The sequence below is a fragment of the Nuphar pumila genome, chromosome 7 (genome assembly GCF_984573655.1).
Source record: "Nuphar pumila chromosome 7, dmNupPumi1.hap1.1, whole genome shotgun sequence".
In the NCBI taxonomy this organism is placed as follows: Eukaryota; Viridiplantae; Streptophyta; class Magnoliopsida; order Nymphaeales; family Nymphaeaceae; genus Nuphar; species Nuphar pumila.
Genome location: NC_143255.1, coordinates 128867800 through 128889728, shown reverse-complemented (window position 1 = coordinate 128889728; position 21929 = coordinate 128867800). Strand labels below are relative to the sequence as shown.

General features: G+C 40.3%; 1 protein-coding gene and 1 long non-coding RNA gene across 2 annotated transcripts; both read right to left on the bottom strand.

Moving 5' to 3' along the window:
• Positions 1–2333: 2333 nt before the first annotated feature.
• LOC149833488 (protein AUXIN SIGNALING F-BOX 2-like) lies at positions 2334–5864 on the bottom strand. Its single transcript, XM_090015154.1, has 3 exons — positions 4662–5864; positions 3670–4162; positions 2334–3315 (listed from the first exon to the last, which is right to left on the bottom strand). The coding sequence occupies exons 1-3, from the start codon at positions 5111–5113 to the stop codon at positions 2545–2547; spliced, it is 1716 nt and encodes a 571-aa protein (XP_089871280.1). The 5' UTR covers positions 5114–5864; the 3' UTR covers positions 2334–2544.
• Positions 5865–16456: 10592 nt separating this feature from the next.
• Positions 16457–21204, bottom strand: LOC149833487 (uncharacterized). Its single transcript, XR_016433175.1, has 3 exons — positions 21065–21204; positions 20430–20694; positions 16457–16843 (listed from the first exon to the last, which is right to left on the bottom strand). It is a non-coding gene; the product is annotated as an uncharacterized LOC149833487 (long non-coding RNA).
• Positions 21205–21929: the final 725 nt, after the last annotated feature.

Sequence of the window (21929 nt, the reverse complement as noted above, 5' to 3'; positions counted from 1 at the left end):
GACAAATACATTTATAAGTTTGAATTAAGTAAAAGATTACTCTCTCTCTCTCTCTCTCTCTCTCTCTCTCTCTCTCTCTCTATATATATATATATATATATATATATATATATATATATATATATATATATATATATATATATATATATATATACATGCTGATTTCAAGATTGAGTTGATAAGAACCGGCTGTTGACTCAGATTTTCTTCTACAAAAAAAATCATCAAAACCAGAAATTCAGATTCTGATCCCCACTAAACGGACCATGTTGAATCGACTGTAATTTTTACTGACCTAGTTGACATTGTATAATGCACGCTCCGAACCTGCTGTCCACCTGTCACTTGGGCATCGATTACCCAGTTGATAATTTTCGTTGTTTGCATCAAATGTTTTATACACGTAAGAGAGAGAGAACGGTTCTCGTCCCTTGCCACCATTTGGTGAACAAAGCAAACACTGTTGTGACAACGAAATGAGGTAACAAAGCAACAGCAATGACTGTTGCAGTAAGGAAAAGGGAGACCGGACAATCATGAAAAGGCAAAAAACCCAACAAAAGTTCTCTCCCAACGTTTCATTCTTTGCATCGCAAGGTGTGGACACTGGACAAGAAATGCACTGCACAAACTTCTTCTGTCCATTGGATATTTGATGAAACGTATGGCCCTGCCTGCTGCTTCATACCTCAGAAATGCAATCCACTGGACGCACTGCCCAAAAGCATCTAAAGAACGCACACTGGCACAATGTGCACCACCTCCCTCTTCCCCAATACCGGATTCGAGAATATTTTTGGTGACCACATAATGAGATTTTTCAATGAGGTTTTGTGACAGTAGATGGATCGGGCTCCAGTAGACAGGAGCCCATGTTCGCGAAACACATGAATAACTCCCATCTCAGATTCAATATGTGGATCAGAGATCCATGGGATTCAAAAGCACCCATAGAGTGTGTTTGAGCCCCTCGGATCTTGAGACCAGAGGGGTCCACTCGCATATAAGATCTGAGGATCTCAAGTCCAACCCTACAAGTTTCCTGAAGCTCTCTCACCCGGATAAACCATATAGCAAAAAGAAACCATAAACCAGGATAAAAGAGCTTGCCGCACCCATGAATAAATATTTTGTAGCTCTCTCTTTTTTTCACAAAAATAAGGATCTCAGATCCGAGCTACCCTCGAATCTGAGATCCAGCATTTGATGGCACCCCGGATTTTGGCATGGACCCAGACCACATCAGCAAATCCTTGTTGCCTCCGATCCTTGGTTTCTTTGGATCTATCATGAAAACAAACCCACAGTAGATTCTCCAGGGCTGGATAACTGTGCACAACATGGCTAGATAAATGCATACTAAAGTCCTTGGTTTGTCAGTAAATCCAACTACAGGGTCCTTAAACCAAGATCCGGATCCAGTCTCCTCAGCTCCTACTCAAACCCACCCAGACAGCCATAGGGCTCAACCTATCAGCAAACGCAGCGATTTACAAATTCTGAGGGACCAAACACATCGAAAAAAAAAAAGGCAGATCAAAGAAGAACAGAAAAAGCAGAGCATTCAACAAAGGAGACCACCCTTTGACCTGTCAGACAACGACATAACTGCAACTTGACTAGGGAAAGAAACGAGGACCAAAAAATCTTGGATTTGGTTGATCAAGACAAGCATTTATTGAAGATGATGCTTGGTAAATTTGGGAAACCAACAAGGTCATTTTGGTAAAAAACAGAGAGAAGAAGGTACCACCATGCCTCTCTGATGCACCACCCAACCGACTAAGGACCCACATGAAAGGTTATGCATTCAGCATTGTGTCATCACCATGGAATGGCAATCAGCAAGGTGATTAGGTACGAGAAAAGGAGATGGAAAAGTGAAAAAAAAATGCAGAAAGAAAGCTGCCAAATTACCCCATTACAGAGAGAAACTGTCAAAAGAGCAGGCAGGGAACAAAAGAAAAAGCATTGGCCAGTGACCACAAACATAAATGTGATGGAGGGAATGGTGTAATAAAAACATAAAGAGGACGCCTGGTTTACGAATTCTCAGTTTTATATCATTTATCAGTCAACTGCAAATGTCCCCCAATTCCCTCAAATGTCTCCATTCTGTAAGCAGCTGGTTCACGGCTACCATGTATCCAAACACCAAAAATAATACCATCATGGATCACAATCGTTACAATGTTCCTCAATTCCCCCCGTTTACCGAACAGCTGATTCACAGCTGCAATATTCAATACCAAAAAATAAAGATATGATGGATCATTTCTTAACACCAGTTGGAACCTCCGTTCAATCAAAGAGAGAAGTATTGCAGATGGATGAAAGTATAAACTAAGTCCCAACATCCATAGATTAGCAAATTGTTCTATCCAAAGTTACACATTAGATATATAACAAAGATCCCAGTCCACGGCAACAACTACTATAGAAAGGCAAAAAAAGTACCAAAGAAAACAGGTGGAACGTGGTGCCATTACCACCGAGCCAAATGAATCGTGGAGCCATAACAGCAAAATGCCAGTCTACCCATGTCTACACTGTCCAAACAAAGTTTGGGGCGTCCTCCCGTGGCCCAACCAGTGTCCTGTAGACATAGAGCTTCTCGACTGGTTCGTCATCACCCAGGTTCTCATCCATCGTATCCCTATCATTAATTATCTCAACATTGAGCCTTGGCATCCGTTCTGCGAGTAACTTGCATCCGTGGTAAGTAACATTGCATGATGACATCCAAAGGGATCGCATTGTTTCATACTTTGCCACGTCCGCCAGAAGCGCTCCATCGCCAAAGGGGCTGTCCCTGATCTCCAGCTTCTTCAGATTCTTACAGCCCCTCAACACATACCCCATTCCCTCATCACTTTCGCCAGCAAACGCAATGGACAACATTTCCAGACGTTCACAATAGACGCCAATGTATAGGAATGCCTGATCAGTAAGTAGGCCAGAGATGGACAAGCGACGAAGGTTCTTGCAGGACTGAACAATAGCCCCAAAGCCTTCATCCAATGGCTCCATGGTTATGTGGTCTGGCTTCTTTGGTTCTATGATGCATAGCCTGAACCGAGTGAAACGCGGGCAGTTGTTCGCTATGGCTATCAAGGCTGCATTTGTCATCTGGTGACAGAAGTAGAGAACCGAATGAAAGACAGGGCAACCCTTCGATACAGCTATCAAACCTTCTTCAGTGACAGCAGCATGCCCTTCACCATAAGGATCAGAAGGGAATACCCGCAATTCCTGCAAATCCTTACATGTCGATGCTACTACTTGAAGTCCTTTGTCTCCAATATGGTCCAACACCTGCAAACATTCAACCAAATTTGAGAAGCTACCAAGACAGAATTAACATAACAGATTTAAATTCCAAGATCAAGATCAGGTGTCCACGGGAAAAACAAAAACGATACAACAACAATGGAAATCTCTGTTTACAACTCCATCCAAGGCAAAACATCCTGACGTACATGAGAAATGTAAGATTGCCTAGTCCTTAACATGTCAAACAAAAATCTCTAATTCAATCGAAGAGGAGCAAGCAGATAAATAAAAGCAAACACGAGCAACAACAGGGTTTTGAAACACGTTTCTCCTAGTTATAAGAATCTTGAAGCAGCAGCAAGAACCAACCAAAGTTACAGTTGTGAGAAACCTTACCCACAATCGCTGAAGTTTAGGACAGTGGGAAACCAACTTGATCAAATCAGCGCTTGGGATCGTAGCGTAACTCAAATTCAGTGAGGTCAGGTTGGTACAAACAGAGTAAACTGACTGCAGATACGAGGGAGAAACTTCCCAGAACCCGGACAAACTTCTCAACGACTTGCACTTGAGGAAGGCACTGGCCATGTTAGTAGATCGCACAGAGCGAGGTTCATGTGCATACCCACCCGTACCCAGGTCCACCAACTGAGGAGCTTTCAACAGAATCCGATAAAGAACCTCAAGAGGGACCGAGCGATTTAACCGCAAACTCTCAAGATTCGGGCACCTTGCAACCAACCTCTCAAGCGCCCCAAAATTCACCTCACCCTTCAAACAAGCAAAATTCAGGCGCACAAGTGACGTGCATGAATCAGGGAAGCAACTGAGCCAATGCCCTCTGTGATCTTCGATGTCATTTTCTTGCAAGTCCAGCTCTCTAAGATGCCTGTAAGTTTGAATCAAAACAAAGAACCAGAAAAAACTAAGAAAGAGAATATTCAGTGGTCAGGCTGCCCGATCACACGCATCACTGGTAGAAGCAAAAAATAACATAAATGAACAAGAAAATCAGATTTTGGAGCCTGGTTTCTTAGTTGCAACAAGGAGAGCATTAGCTGGGCTCCTAAAATCCACCACTCATTTCCTAGATGGACTACCCACAAGCTAAGGGAGTCAAGTAACCAATCCAACCCCAGTCCTGAGCTTGTCCATCTGCAAAAACTACTCCCTTGATGTTTAACTACCCAATAAGGGAATCCCCACCTTAATGTTTTGGCCTACTTCCCATAACATCAATCTAAACTTCATATAACTCGTTAGCAAGTTGAAAACAGGGCAAGGCATAATTAGCAACAAAGAGTTGAACAAAATAAATGTGAAACAAAAAATGACTACAATTTAAAAAGGAAAGCAACAAGAAACAGATGATCTACAAGAAGACTCACCTGCAGTTTGCAGCAACCGCAGCAATACCATCCGTCGTAAACCCGTCGCAACTAATGAGAACCAACGACTTGAAGTACGGAAACGATCGCGAAAGAAGCTCGAGGCTCTCGTCCGAGACCACCATCCTCTTCAACCGGAGCTCCTCCAGCCACGGGTAGCTCTTCGCCATGGCTTCAATCCACGGATCAACTTGGCCTCCCCAATCGTTGGGGACCAGATTGAAATCGGCAAAATGGGGTTTCCCCTTCAGAGTGAGTGATTTGATCCGCGGAAACCTCGCGATCAGCTGCTCCGGGCTGATCGCATAGCAATTCCCTATGAACACCCGCTCCCTCGACCACCTCTCCAGCCGGAACCACGATCTGCACACCAGCGACGCCGCATTCCGGTCGCGGTGGCTAGAAATGAAACTGAAGATGTGCTCGACGATCTCGTCCGGAAACGAAGCCATACTCTCCGAACCCCACAAGCCAATCCAGGCCCACCTCAACGTGATCTAAAAGCACCAGAACAAACCTAGATTTCCACTACCCCAGTGAAGAAAAAACTATAAAAAACATGAAAAAATAGGGAAAAACGAACACCCACAATCCAAAATCTCTTCCTCTCTAACCTCAACTACATCATCCCTGAGCTATCCAAAAACCCTAACCCTAACTTTGCAGTCAACACTTTACCATAAACCACCACCACGAACCCTAAAAAAGGGGGAAAACTTTACATAAAAAGGCAACTTTAAGTCTTTAACTCAACTGAAACTCCCAAAAGCGCCCCCATTTCTCCCAAACCACACCATTAAATCCCTCCTGATCCTCAAAATGAAAGACTGAATCTTCCATAAATAGATAACAAAACACCCCAAAATCCTCACAAACTCAACTACATCATCCCTGAACTATCCAAAAATCCCATTATTTTCGTTAAAAAAGATCAGGAAAACCCAAAAGATCCGAGGGAGTGTATTGGGTAGCACAGATTCCATCTAAACCCCCTACCCCCAGAAACGAAAAAGGGAGGGAAGAAGAAGACGAACTCACACAAACCCTAGATCTACAGAGTAAAAATCACGAATCTTCATGATCTAAGAATGCAAAAACAAGTGAACTGAACCAAAACCTTACCACAAAAACTCGTAAGAAAAAACCCTCTCTCGCTCTCACCCAAGACAATGTTTTCTTTTTCCAAGTTTCTCTCTCTCTCTAAGTTAGGAACCAGTACTAGGTTTTAACTCGAGGTGTTAACCATGGTTAAGCACGAGAGAGACTCCCATCCCTATCCTTCGCACTCTAAACGAACGGCCAGGATGAGGCCTTCGGAATACGACAATGAATACCGGCCGTAAGATGCAGATCCCTGCACGCCTTTGGCAGGCATGCGTCCTTATCGACGCTGCTACCAATCACATTATTCATCCGCACGAGCAACTCAGCTTAATATTTTTAATATGAGGGGATTTGTTTTTTAACCCCTCAGTAACCTTTACATGCGCTCATGCTCCATGTATCTTCTTTGATGAGCACATGATTCAATTTCAAAAGAAAAATCTTAAGGGTTTTTAAGTAAATATCGTAATGCTTAAGGGGTAGCTACCTGCTTCCGTACCAGGCATCCAAGGGTTTGGTTCATGTTTTAACCAAATCTGATCGTACATATGTGTTATAACTTTGGTATACACTTATTCCCCCACTCATATAGTAATATGGGGTACTTTTGAATGCCATATTGGATTGGGGTGGGACCCGCACAAAAATTCGACCTAAACCAACACTTAATCTTGAGGAGAATATGAGATCCATAATTTGGTTGTAGTTGGAGCATCTTGAACACAATTGAAAGGGAGAGGAGGGGAAGGAAGGGCTATAGATAAGTTTTCTCTAATGCTTTCGAGCTTAAAACCAAGTTTGAGATCCCAACATTCAAATGCAATGTAATGAAGCTTTCTATGTAAAATATGTGCTTCATTCACAGGTAAGATGGGTTTTGTGTAAGATATTTGACACCGAACCAAATCCGTTTGTCAAATTTTACCTTGCATCATGGATCAATTGTGGCGCGGCTTCTCCAATCTAAAAAGGTTAAATGTGATAATAACTGGATTGGCAAAGCCACACTAACAAGCCCCAAGGGGTTTGGCATAGCGGAGGAGTGAGCCTTCCACAGGTATTCAAGGTTTCACTCTCATGATTTTTTTAAAATAGGGTATAATGCCATGCATTTTTTAAAAATTTACCATTAAAAACATTTTTTAAATATTTTATTGTATAAAAAATCATATTATAACTCAAACTCATGCAATGCTATGTGAGGCACAGCCTATGTAATCACTCCTCTATTCCTTGTAAAATGTTTAAAAGAAAGTCAAAATACGGGTACTGACCAATATGCTATGTGAGTCCAGCTTGGGCTGTTCCGGCTTGTTAAGGATACATACTAGATTGAGCTTCGTTAAGCTCGTCATGAGCCGAGCCGAGCCCAAGCTCGTTATGAGTCGAGCCACCATGAAATGGCTCATTTTTATTTAAAATTTTAATATTAAGTGTTTTTTAAGCTTGATAATATTTTAAATATAAATATATTATATATAATACATATAATATATAAATAATAAATAAATAAAACATACATAATATGTATATTATATGTAATGTATATAGTAACCAACTAAGGCTGCGCTTGTCGAGTAAGAGCAGCTGCTACCAGTCACCTAGTGTTGAGACGTTGCAAGTTCAAATCCCAATGATATTGTTGTATAAGTGCCAAGGCTCTGCATAGCCCCAGCTTGCCTTTCATAAAATATATATTATATATAACATATGAGTATATAATATATATAATGAGCTTATACGAGCCGAGCCGAGCCGAGCCGAGCCAAGCTGAGCTTGCCATATTCGTGCTCAGCTCATTTAGCAAAACGAGCTGGCTCGTAGCTCAGCATGCCGAGCTCAATTTCCGAGCCCAACTCCGAGTGTTCGTCTCGTTTCTCAGCCCTAGTTGGTAGTCTGTAATGGATTTTAAGTATAAAAAGAGAAGGAAAATAGCAGCAAAAACGAAAATAAGGATCCAAGTGGCACCATCTCAGTTTGCTTGGTAAAGCACCCCCATGTTATTTCTCAGGGTCAAGGACGTATTAGGCCTTGTCCCAATTACTTCTCACGGTTAAGTCAAAAGCTAAGTTCGTCAATATTCGAATGAGTCTACTTTTTTACTTTTGACTTTGGTGAAATGATAGAAAAATATAAAAAACGAAACAAAAGAATAAGAGAAAAGAAGCGCATGAGAGTATAGCGGGTTTCCCGGGATTCTCTGCCTTACCGTTTGTCCTTTCTTTTTTATATCCTTTTATTTTATTTTTTACAATAAACCCTATCTTTAATATTTAATAGACTTGTCACTGTCCGTGCTATTATGTATCAATTATTTAAATATGCCCTTCCTATAATACTCTTTTTCAATTTCACGTTATATTTGCAAAAATGGAACTTTTAAAGTGTGTCTCGTGTAATTGCGTCCCACATTTTTGCAACACGATGCACATAAGCAATAAATGTTGGATGGATATAGCCCTATACCCTAAGACCTACTAAGCCTAGCCTCCCTATCCATTGACCCCAACTCATCATGAGTGCCCTTCCTCTTATGTGCTTATTATCTCTACAACTGGTAGGGCCCTCCCTTCTTAGGGTAAGGTTTCCAAAAGATTCAAAACCAAAAGCAAAGAAAATGACCCATCTTGGCTTTCATAAACGACCTTAATCTTTTTCAAACATAAAATAGCTCAAAAGGGGTTGTTCCCTTTTCCTCTTTGGGGTTGATTAAGAGAGAGAGTTAGTGCCCTATCTAAGTGGGTCTATTCTAGTGATGTTCCTTGCCAAGGGGTTGTTTAAGAGAAAGTTGGTAGTACCTATTTAAGAGGAATTGGATACAACACTGACCTTTTTGGGTACTTGATCTCATGGACTGTGTCCCCACATTGGTCTCTTTAGGCCAAGAGGACATACCCAACTGCCATAAAAAAGCTGGATGTGCCCTAGACAACGTAATGGGTAGAGGTGTGGGGGTATATATTAAAAAAAAAACTAAAGAACCTAACCAAAAAAGCAATGCTTTTACCTTTGTCGATGTTTAAAGTGTCCCCTGTGTCCTCAAAGGGATTTGATTAAGTGGGATGAGACTTAGGCCGCTAGCCAGGTGGTCTCTAGGTTAAACTCTCATGGGCATCACCCTTTGTGCAAGCAAAAGGGTAGCGATTCCATGAGATAAGCCCACAGAGTTTTTATGCTGTCAGGACAACAGCTATAAGTACAGCACGCAGAACCAGCAAAACAACTAGGTCTCTGATCTTGTAAATATAAAAGAAATAGGTGTCCCGTGTGACCTTTGTGGCATTGTCATTGGTAATATGAATCGTAAACAAAGTAATCACAACTAGACGGCATCCAGCCTGGCTCTTTTGTCTCACATACAATACTAAGGTGTAATGGAGGTATCAGGCTGGAACCAAGTTGTTGAATGATGTAGGCAAGTTCAGAGCAGGATTAGGTTAATATGGTGTTTGTATATTAGGCTCAAGTATAGGGGTGTCAACTGGTAGGGTTTGGTTCGGATCCAGGTAGAACCAGACCTAACTTGGATTTTTGGCTATGTGGTATCAGGTCCAGATCAGAATCTAAACAGACCCATCATAAGAGAAATCATACCCGGACCTGATAAGAACTACATGAACCAGACCCGGGCCATACCGGGTAAAACAATATTTTTATTATTTTTATATTAAAAAATTATGCGTCTTAATCAGAACTCAGGTTGGGCCAGGGTTTGGTATAAAATTTCACAAACTGTACCCGGGTTCATGTATTAATCGAACCTTCGGGTCCGAACCCACGTCTTAATCGGGTCTTCTTATTTATCACCATACCCGGAGCCTATAGGGTTTGGTACGGGTCCGGGTTTACCTGGACCCATTGACACCCCTACCCAAATATACTGCACTCTCTGGTAAAAAGTCAATGATGTAAGCTTTCTCTAATTAATCTGACCCCTTGGATGTTAAATAGGGGTGTCAATAGGTTGGGTTTGATCCGGACCCAACCTGTATCAAACCTTATAGGGTCCGACAGGCCTGATTAGAATCCGGATCTGACCAGAACGGTCTGATTAATATATGGGGCTGAGTATGGTTTGTGAAATTTCATATCAGACCCGGTTTTTTTAAAATCTGCAAAATTTCAATGTAAAAATGCTAAAAAAATTATTATTTACCAGGTCTGGTTCATGTAATTCTTATAGAATCCGGGTGTGGTGTTTCTCTTATAGTGGGTGCGATTAGACCCAGGTCTGGACCTGGTACCATCTCAAATCCGGTTTGGGTTTAGTTTCACCTGGGTCTGAACCAAACACCCTTAATGGTAAACATGGTGTTTGTTACCAGATACAATTTAGATGGGTAGTTTCAATTTTCAATCGTAAATTGGTGTATCTTAATAGCGAAAAAGCTTGCATACAAAGTGCATTTTGGATTGTATCTATAGAGTATTGTTCTAAAAACATGTTGAAAAATAGGTACTTTGTACCAAAGAGTGGTATTTATGAGTGTAAAACACACTCACACAGTGGTGATACCAAATTAACCACCAAACTTATGGTGGCACACTAATGATTTATGTGTATTTAATCTCCAAAAGCAAAAGGTAACCTTTGGATCATGTTTAGCATGATCTATTTGCTATTTTCAAGTGTTAAAACTGACTTCAACATAATGTTTTGGGTCATTTTTAAACCACTTATCTTGATAAATTGTGAACTATTGATTTTTCACTATCATGAAAATTAAATCTTATGTTGTATAAAAGTTGATTGATCCTACAAGCGTAATAAATAAACCATACTAAACGTATTTGTACAATTAAATCTAAACAGTTGGTGGCAAGAGCAGTGTAAACAAGAGTGTACCACCATATGGTATTGTGTTTCAGAACTTCTCTCTCTCTCTCTCTCTCTCTGGTGAAGACATGATAAATGGGTTTTTTGAATTTTTTTTATGTTTTTCCCATAGATGTGTTCAATATAATGGATTTACTATATATGAATCAACACATGTATCATGTTTTCCGATTGAAAAAAGTGATATTTAGATCCTTAAAAATTTATGAAGATTTTAGGCCATTGATCTTCTCAAACCTTATAAAAACCTACCCACGTATTTGAATTAAACACTTTTGCTTTTTGAAAAGCAAGCTGGGGTTAGGCAGACCCCTACCAGTTATACAATTAGGTTTTGAACCTGCAATATCTCAACACAAGGTGACGTGCTCTAGCTGCTCCTACCAGACAAGCAGAGCCCCCCCCCCCGTTGGTGTTGGAATTAAACACTGCAAGAGCTGATCCTTATAAAATCAATCACGTAGATCACATCTGTACAGTCAAAATTTAAAAATAAAATAAAAAACCCAAAAAACTCATTTAGCGTATTTCATTTATGTTTTTATGACTTGTATAATGAGAGAGAGAGAGAGATCAACAGGTTCAACATGCACGACTAAAATGTTGGTTGATTAGGCAAAAATTGCTGAAGTTATCTCAAGAGTAGACTAGACGAGTGAATTGTGCAAGTTGGGTAGAGTGGGCTCGACCTGATGAGGTTTAGCCTCACAAGCAAGGTTGGCAACAAGCTCCGTACCGTTGCAAGAGCATGCGTTAACAGATGTGGAAGTAGCCCCACTCACCTTCCCATCATCCATTGGACCACCTTTTCTATCTTCATTGAAAAGAAAAAGTTGAAGGAAAAAGAAAGGACACCAATGTCATTTCTCTTTCATCCCTACGAGGAGCCAAAATTGTTGTTTGATAATGCCAAACAGCAGACCTTTTCAAAGGGGCCAATCTTGCATTTGAGTTGAGGCCATCACCCAATTCAAAGTCAAGCTTGTTTGTCCAATTTAATGTGCATCCAACATTTTCTGGCGAAAAGGAAAAAAAACGAATAAAAGTGAGAAAAGCCTTCCTAGGGTCCTTTCTTTCTTTCTTTCTTTCCTTCTTTTTATCCTAAGAAACCATCCCAATATCATATACCTAGTGGTGCCAAGCCAGCTCTGCTGGCTGTACTTTACTTACTATCATTGTCTTGACAGCGGCTTGTGTAGAGGGTGATACTCATGGGATTTGAACCTAGATCACCGCCTAGCGGCCTAAGCCCCCCCCCCAATCCCACTACACCAAACCCCTTGGGGCTTCACATCAAGGGTCATGTAAACAAGAGGTTGTCAATCAATCACTTGCACATGATTGAGGTTCCCTGATTACAAATCCACTTGCAGGTGAAACTCCAACTCAATGACAGAGGGCACAGTTCCAGTTGAACCACTAGGTTTGGTTTTTTCATCAAGGCAAAATTATAAAGAGAGATGAAGACTAGGGGTGTCACTATGTCCCATAAACAGTGTGTCCTATAATTGCTCCTAGACAAGATAATACACCAAGAAAGGGATGTGGGAGGAGAAATTAATACGAAAAAGGACCCCAAAGGTACCAAGTTTGTATCTTTTACACAACAATGCATGTGATCACCATGTATCAAAATCATGTGTGAAAAGATGTATTCTTAAGAATCTTCTTTTCATTGGCATATTATCATTCAATGGTCAATTTTTTCCCCTTCCCCACCTCGTCACATCCCATGCGTAAGCTATACTTTTTAGGATGTAGCATTCGAGTGTCCCACACAATGTTGTCAGTATCGGAATTGGACTTGTATCATTTGGCCAATGATTCAGGTGTATCGGCCTATACCAATAAGTGTATCGTTCTGAATTGGCCAAAAAACAATTAAAAAAGTATTAAAAATCAATCAGAACGTGGCATATGTTAAAACTATGTAAAAAATAATTTTAAATTATTTTTTACATTTATTAAAAAATAGCCTATTCAGGTTAGTAACTTATCTATTTTCTGAAGATATGATATGTATCGGCTGATACACACCGATCCTGATAACATTGGTACCAGAGAGAGAGAGAGAGAGGTGAATCCTTCGCTTTAGGACCAGATCATGCCACCCCCTTTCCTTACTTCTCATCATTTTTTCCTGTCCACATCTCTCTCTCTCTCTCTCTCTCTCTCTCTCTCCTTTTTTTTTAAATGCTTTCAAGAGTCCTTGACTTTGGAACATAACTCATGATTTCAAGGATTAAAGATCAGATTAACAGCAAACAAATTTCCAAAAGATAGAAACACACTGAGAACTAAGTAGGTTATGATTGCTTTCTTGGGAGAGTCACCCTCACTTTTGACTCACAAAAAACAATAATAGATCCGGACGGTAATATATAGTAATGTAATAAAAGTTAATTAGTTGTTCATGATTTTATTCTTAATTAATTTTATTGGTATCAACCCTATGATAAAGAAGACCTTGGGTACAGAAAATTGAGCATTATCTTGACATATAGATATGTCTGCTTAAAGTGCATAAAAAATAATTGATCAAATTCTTGGTTGCTCCAAGGTGAGGGTGGAAAAAAAATATTGTAACTGATGCATGACTTGCAATCAGGAGGTTGCCTCAAAGTGACTGTAAAAACTTGAGCCAGATAATGGTCTTCAATATCCACCCTCATTTCAGAAACTGAGTGGTGGAGATTCTTTAACATGATTTGAGTGACAATACCTCAGCATAAGGAAGCCCAATCAAATGGCCTCATCATTTGGACTGTTGGCCATGAAAGCTTGTGTCCCATATCTAGGTTGGGACCCACTTTTCATGCACAAGGATGACTAGTTATTCATAAAATGAATGTTGGAACTTTAAAGGTTGCGTTTGATTGCCTCAGGTCTTATAGTTCTAAGGTGGTCTAAGATCATAAGATCTCAAACCTTAGGAGATCGTGTTTAGAAAGAGAGAGAGAGAGAGAGTATCCCGTGTTCCCCAAAACTAGGGATCTTGTGTGGGCCCCATGCCAAAGCAGACCAAGGGATGGCAGTGGACCGGGGGAAAGCGGGACCCGCCCCGCCTCGCCCCATTTGGACTGGGGATGAAGGGTATGAAACGGGGATGGACGTACACTTTTCCCCACCCCGACCCATCCCCATCACTTTTCCCTGCAATATCCCCACCCCGCCCCGCCTCATCCCCGTTTGAACCGGGGATGGAGGACATGAAATGGGGATGAAGGCAGGGGTGGAGGTTAAAATCCATCCCCGCCCGGGATGGAGGCGGGGATGGAGGTTCTAATCTTGAGGCAGGGCGGGGGTGGAGACCATGTCCCCTGCCCCGCCCCGCCCCACTGCCATCCCTAAGCAGACCCTCAACTGAAATCTGAGGCATTAAATGCCCAATAAGGGAAATTATAAACTAAATCTGCAGAATCAGAAGGAATTTTACAAGACTAACTTAGGGCCCATTTGCATGTCACGGAAAATGGAAGATTTTCGCCAAAATGCATAGGCTCCCGTGCAACTTCTGTGGGCCCCATAATGCAACACAAACATGAAAGCTGCTTTTCACACAAAAAAGCAGCTCCCAATTTACACACTGGACCCCCTTTCCACGGATTCAGTTCGTCCAATTTCTATTCTGCAGAAGAAGGTGCTACATGCAAGCATACTTTTAGGGTGCATTTGAATTCCTCGGATATAAAAGTCAAAAAGGATCTCTATTCCAAAACAAATTCAACTAAAAATCCATGGAATAGCTATTTGCTCCTACTTCATTATGCCCAATTATGGGTCTTATTGAATCCGGTTTGGGTTGAAATCCAGGTCACATTCAACCTGTTAAGCATTAACAAGCCAGTATCGCCTATATGAAAATTTGCCAGATCACCTATTAATGCATAATTAGGGCATGTTTAGTTCGTTCTGACAGAATCTAAAAGCCCTGAAATCTCATGTTAAGAACATAAAATTTCAGGAAGTCATTCTGATTTGAAATCATGGCAACCTGTGAGATTCCAAATCATTCTGATTCCAAATCAGAGTGTGAGTTGAGGGACCGAACGTACCCTTAGTGTCAACAGCCCCTGTTTTTAGGCTGTCTTTGGGAACTAGCAGCTGGGATGAGAGTTTAGGCATTTGGTAAAAGCTTGATCAAAGTACCTTGGTGGTGGCCTTTTGGGAGAAGGATGTTCAAGGGTAGTTTATACATTTTGAAAGGGAGGTGAGACCAATCTCCCTTCTGTACTTGCACTAAAGGCTGAATTTGGCAACTACTACTACATGTGCTTTGTTTGGGAACCTTGAATCCAAGGTGTATTGCAGATCCCCTCCTCCTCCCCCAAGTACTCTTATGCTCTCTGCTGTTTGGGAGCAATGGGGTGCCAAAACACTGCATTGGGAATGGAGTTGGCAGCCCCAAGGCCACATTTAAACAACATTCACAAGAGGATGCTTTTGACAGGATGCTTTTGACAACTCCATCCTCAACACCACATTTTGGCAAAGCCATATAATGGCAACACATGGAAATGGAGTTTCCCTTTCAATGCAAGGCTCCCAAACAGAACCTGTGGTAGCAGCCAAATCCAAGAATTGGCAGCTATCACTTTTACAAATGCATAAACTCCCTCCAACTGCCAATTCCCACACAGCCTTAAAGCACATGCAAGCTGTCATGATAACTGCGTCCTGAGACCTTCAAAGGTTTACCAGCATTAATCCAATTCAATAAGAGAACCTGCGCCAGTCAGCTATATGTATAGATGGGCCAAGGCATGATGCCAATAATGAGATCTCTCTTCAACAATCCATCTGTGATAGCAACTCTCAATTACCAAGCTTGAATAAGATAGCTGGACTGGTTAGAGTTGCATCCATCAAGGGGTCTCAAATTCCATAAAATTCACCCATATCATGAATTAATCAGAACCACACATTCATTCCTAAAGCTTGACCAAATCCTCAATCGAAAATAATAATACAGGCACACGTCAATGGCTTTAACCAGGCGTTGCATAAAGGTTCTTCCCTGTGGGGCCTAATTCAGGTACCATATAAGTTCAAACTGGTTTATGTATGGGCATGTTTGGATCCAATGAATTTAGTGGAATTAGAATCTGATTTCACAAAATTTATTTGTTGGAATTGGAACCCAATTTCACAAAATTCTTTGGCCATTTCTCAGCTACATAGAGGAATTTTATGAAATTTGAATCCAATTTCACAGAATTCCCTGAATCCAAACACACCTTAAAGAGGAACAAAAGTTGCATCTCGAGTTAGAGGAGGGAGGTTGAATCGCCACTTTTTCCTTCTTGACAAGTTTGAACTAGATATTATGGCAATTTTTTATCTTGTAATTACCAGAAAATTTTGGGACAAAAGGGATCAGTAGCAGAGAAATTTTGGTTTAAATCAGTAGTCTGTCAAGAGTGGAAGGGGAAGGGAAGACTTGGTTAAACACCACAGCGGAAATTTCAAGGCCAAGCAGGAAGGTTCACCGTTCACCTACCCTCACTGCACACACCACCCTTATAAAAAGAGAAAATTAGAAGGAAAAAGAGACTTACAAAAGCACTGAATGATTTGTGTCATGCAACGGCCATATTGCAGCTAAGGGGATGCTACATGTGGTCTAAGATAAACTACATGCAGAAAGATACGGGATGACAACTCGATATTCTCCATGCTCAAAATCGTAATCAAATTTGCACACCTAATTCAGTAAGGCAGTTTCCTCATGCTAGATGTAGAATTCCTATACTCACCCCCCCCCCCCTGAGATTTCAGTTACTGATGGATGTAGCTTAGATTGTATCTTGGTGCCTGGAGGTCCCACTGAACAAATGACAACATACACATGAGATTCTTTTCTGATAAAAAAGAGGCCAATGTCTTCAACCCATGGTGGGGGTGGGCCAAGTATAACTTTCAATGGTAAAAGCATGTCAAATCAGAGGACAATTTACATCGCAATGAAATTATCAAGAATGAGTGACATCATATAACACAAATCATAAAGGACATGTTGATCACAACTAAAAATAAAATAATTACAGTTTCTTGCAACAACTGACATTCACTAGACGCAAAAAAAACTCCAATATACCTAAATAAAGAAGGATGACCGAATGATCTTTGATAATGCAATGAATATTATCAGGATAGTAGCTTTCAGACGGAATACACATGCTTGAAACTCTTCTAGAAGCAGCAGTCTTCAAGCAGACAGCAGCAGCAAAGTGCGGCAAAACTGAAAGACAAGTTCACACGCCATGTTTTAGCAGCCAAATTTAAACAAATAATAGAAAAGAATGCAAGAAAAACTAATGTCAGTGTATTCATGTCTCCCATCACATTGCAGTATGCCATATTTATACAAGACATTAGACAAATTGTATGTAATATTCATTGGTGAAAACCAAATTCAACTACTACCCAATTTGAAGCAAAGTGGCATTATGACAACAAAAATCTGATTAATAAAGAATGATGCCATTTAATGGGAGAAGATAGGGGAAGATCAGAAGGTTGGCAAAAGGTTTGGAAGTCGTATGGAAAGCTGGGAAATATGTTAACAGTAACTGTCTTTTTAAGATGAAAGAGAAGAAAAAAGGAAAAGGAAATTAAATATAATGAAAAAGGAAAATGAAACCAAATATACTAAAAAACTTATGCTCCACCAATTTGCTACCAGCATTTGTTACACTGGACAATCATTTATGAATTGTTAAATGCATGGTTTAACCTGTTAATACCAACAAACAGGTAAAAGCAAGCATCCCCAAGTGTTGTTCAATACACCAATAAGTGTATATAAAGGCCATATAACCAAAACAATATAGCAGAATAGATTACTATAGCAATGTCAATCTTGTTCGAGTCAGCGTATATTTCAGCACTAGCACCAGAAACCGAAGAAAACTGTTCATAGAAGAAAGCCTCTATCTTACACAGCCCAAGTTTGAGCCAAGAATCCATGCAAGATTATGAAGTTCACTGTGATGAGAAATTTATTCTAATCATAACAATGGATACTATTTGTATTATCTTGTCATTAGCTGTCGGTTATAGATGGGTGTGAACATGCACTTTAGAGAATAGGCATATATGCATGTGTGTGTTCAATTGCACTGTATGCATGGTTCTGCATATGTGTGTGCTCTTTGGCAAAACTTATAATTACTAGGTTAAGTGTGGCTGTGTGTGTGTGTGTGTGTAGGAGTGCTGTGGTCTAGATTCTTAAAGGAAATCATCAGTACCCTAATAGGTGGATAAAATAAGGGGGCGGTGAGAATCAGTAGAGCATAATGGAACATGTAGCTAGACAGAAGCTAAATATACTTCTATGACATGAATTCCCTGCATTGAAAATAATAATATCAGAGTGGGACATGACAAAATGTGCTTTCACATCTTGACATGGAGAAGACTGTGAGTTGACTGGTTCATCCCATCTAGGCTGTCCTATGTAGTCAAAAGCTCAAGGCGGTGCCTAGTCGGTAGACCCCTAAAAAGACTAGTCGAGGACTAGTCGGACTAGTCAGTACCCTAATTAAAATATAAAGAGTACACAAAATATACATAAAAATATGTATAATTCTTTTACTAATAAGATGTTTTCATTACACAAGTACAAAATTACACATGCTTTCACAAAATATATTAATATAAAATTATACACACAATATATATATTCAATTATTCATAACATATTCAGTATAATCAACAAAATATGCTTTCTGCCTTTCACAAAAGCACAATAACACATACATATATAAATAACATATTACATAATTCATAATACTAAACATGCTTTCAGGATTTTATAGAAAAATTCATCAGAAACAAAGTAACACACAAATATAAAAAACATAATCAATTAAAATTAATTGTACATGCTTTCAATGTTTCACATAAAAAATCCCAAAAGCAAAGTAGCACACAAACACACACACACACATACATAATTGTGTATATACAAAAAAATAACAATATATATATATATATAAGAATAATAAATTACTAAACCATCCTTGTGCCTAGGCGGAAGCAGCTTAGTCGCCAACTAGGCACCTTAGTCGGTGCCTAGTCGGCAAAATTGGTACCTTTTAAGGTACCCACCTAGGAATTGCAAAGCCTAGGCATTTTACTTATGCCTAGACCGACTAGGCGAACTAGTCGGTGACTAGTTGGGGCTTGACTACATAGAGGCTGTTACATGGATACAGCTGCGGATATGGGGATTCGGCTATTTTTGTGAAGTTTTCAATATGACTTGTATATAAGAGGATACAAAACGGCAGTCAACATGGAGTACCAGTATGACAGCATCTAGGAAATAACACAGGAAAATAATTTCATGATACGTTGCTCACTTCATTTTTTTGTAATAATCATTCAACAATATCATAGCCTTTTGAGATTATTAGTCTTTAATAGAAAATTTCCTAATTTGATTTTAGAATATCATGATACTTGTTATATGCATTTCTTCTTTCTTGGCTCTCAAAAAATTTTCGCAAAGTTTTAAAGGTGAGCTTATCAAAATAAATTGAATTTAACACAATAATATTGTCAAATTGGAATTACCAAAATATCCTTTACAGGAATAAGTTCAGAACTTTGATACAAATCAATATCTCCCATCGTGATTGCAGTAACTATTAATTTTAATGATCATCACTGAGCCTTCATACTGATTTTTTACACTTGACAACTTGCCATATTATCAAAACATAGTTACACAAAATCTCATAGCATGCATTAGCTAGCACATGACCAATGTATCACTCCCTACATGTGAGCATGTATATGCCTGTATGGCTGTGCGAACTAATGCATGTGTGTGCATGTATGCACTGTACTTTTATATCTGGCATCAGGGGTGTTAAGTGAGCTATTCAAAAGTCCTTTCCCATTAACAGTAATCTATGTCACAGGGACTCGGACAACTGGGTGCCGCACCCACGTCGACGCGATGCGATGCGATGCGGCACCCGGTGCAGTCAACCTGATCCTGGGTGCATTGACCGCACCCAAGGTCATTGATGTCCAACTTTTGGACTTCATATATATATATATATATTTTGCCTCAGCCCCGCACCCAAATTTTTTGAAAGTGCCGCACCCCCACCCCCGCACCCATGTGACATAGACAGTAATGCATGAAAAGCCAATGCACTAAAATGAAACATGGGAATAACGGCAATCTAATAATAAGACCAAACACCCCAGCAACATATTATGAACATATTAAACATAAAATACCAGTAACAGACTAACTAGGAAGAACACTATGAACCGAAAAAATACCATGAATCATCAACCAACAATCATCCTACATGGAAAAACAAAGAACATCAATTAAGGCCACTCTAGCACCAATAAACGAATTTGATGGTACTTATGGATCTCATTAAGAAAGCGCAATGCATCTCTCAAATAACATGAAATACCAAAGTGTAATTTACTCCCACGAGACAAAAACAGCCCTTCATAGCTTATCTGTTTAGTTGCCTTTCCTAATGGATAAAATCCTACTCTTCCTGAGACTCTGCAGCAATAAAAAAGGAACGCTTATTCCAATCAATCTCATACATTTTTCCACTGCTATTACTAGAAAAATCAGAAAATTATATTTGAACAATTAAAACAATCAATCAAGGATAAGTCACATGTCTCGCCTAAAGATAAAAACAAAAACTCTAAATGCTAGGCTCACCCACTAGCATCAACGAGAAAAGACACATCTGATTACTACCAAAATTGTCACAAATATACAAATATCCTCAAAATAAACACCACTAAAAAAGAAATCGATTACTAAATCCACTCACCATCCTTCTAGAAAAGATGTATAACCAGACTGCTGCTGATACTGGTAATAATAATAATTCTGAGGAGGTGGATACTACGGAGGAGGTGGCGGGTAACCCTGGCCAAAGTAAACCCGGTAGCCTTGCGGGTAGCCAGATGGTGGTGGTGGTGGTGGTGGCGGCGGCACCGGTGGTGGTGGTAGCCCTGGTTGATAACCATGGTAACATTCCTCACACGCCGGTGGTGCAGAAGGGTACCCGCCTTGTGGGTATGGAGGAGCATACCCTTCCAAAATTAAGCAAAAAGAAAAAACGCTTAAGATCAAGAATCAATCAGGAAAACAATAAAAAAGCAGAAAAATCGCCAATATTCTGAATCAAATAGAAAACCAACTATCCTTTCAATAAAAAATTCAAAACCCAAATGATAGACCAATCGATCGAATGATAGTAGAATCCGTAACGGAGTTTAGTCCTCAAATGAACGAGTGAATCAAAAAGCAATCGATGGTGGTGAACGAGAAGATCGACGAATACACGACCAACCATCGGAACAAAGGATACCCAATTCGTCGAATCGACGGAACGACGAAATGAAGTGAAAAAACCGATCTGAGGCGCGACGGAAACCGTGTAAAAGGGAGACTTGGGAGTACCTGAAGGAGGGTAGGGGCTTCCTTTGTCCTGGTAGGCCATGATGGTGGTGATTTCTCAACGTTTCTCGAGGAGAAGAGCAGAGAGGAAAGAGGAGACCCGACCCCTCTCCTCGGTCGGATTAGCCGACGTTGGCTTCGGGACTGCCCATCTTTAACCATGGCCCCGCAACCAGCAACCTTATGTGAGGCGTTCATCGTCGAAATCAACGATCCAGATAATTTTCCAGCTAGCGTTGCGGGACAATGGCGGTTTCAGACGTTCGGGTTCGATTTGGATTATAGGAATATGACGAAGTTCGATCCAATCGGATTGTGCTCGTAGATCTTTAGGGTGTGTTTGACTACCTCAGATCTCTGAGGAGAACCCAGCTTTCGTGGATCGGGGCGTGGGTCCGATCCAAACTCCTTGCCCACGGAGGATCTCAAAACCGAGGTTTCGATATCCCCATTTTAGGCCAAAACTTCAGATTTCAAGTATGGCTTTGGACTAGATCCGAGGATCTCTAGTTAGAAAACCTTGGGATCCATGGATGCTTGGATCAAAGTGTGGAGCTCATGCCTTAATTCGATCTCTTTTAGGTCAAAACCCTCTCAAATCCATGGATTTAAAGTTTGATTGTGAGGGAAAGGAGGGAAGGGTTCCGCACTAGAGATCTTTACATCTCTAGTCAAGATCCCTAGATCAAAGGGATTCAAATTGATGCACTGGATCTAAGATTAGAAAAACTTTTTATTTTATCTTTTTTTGCGATAGGCAAGCTGGGTTTTGGTGGTCCCCTATTGGTTTATTGAAATTATATGATCCAAAACTACACCCAGCCAAAAAACCTCGTCCTGAGTGCGCCAACTTACTTAGCTAATTGTC

Coding starts and splice junctions, on each gene's coding strand:
- LOC149833488 (XM_090015154.1), bottom strand. CDS start 5,113: ATGGCTTCGTTTCCGGACGAGATCGTCGAGCACATCTTCAGTTTCATT. Junction 4,163..4,661: donor GCGGTTGCTGCAAACTGCAG/GTGAGTCTTCTT, acceptor TCAAACTTACAG/GCATCTTAGAGAGCTGGACT. Junction 3,316..3,669: donor CTAAACTTCAGCGATTGTGG/GTAAGGTTTCTC, acceptor GAATGTTTGCAG/GTGTTGGACCATATTGGAGA.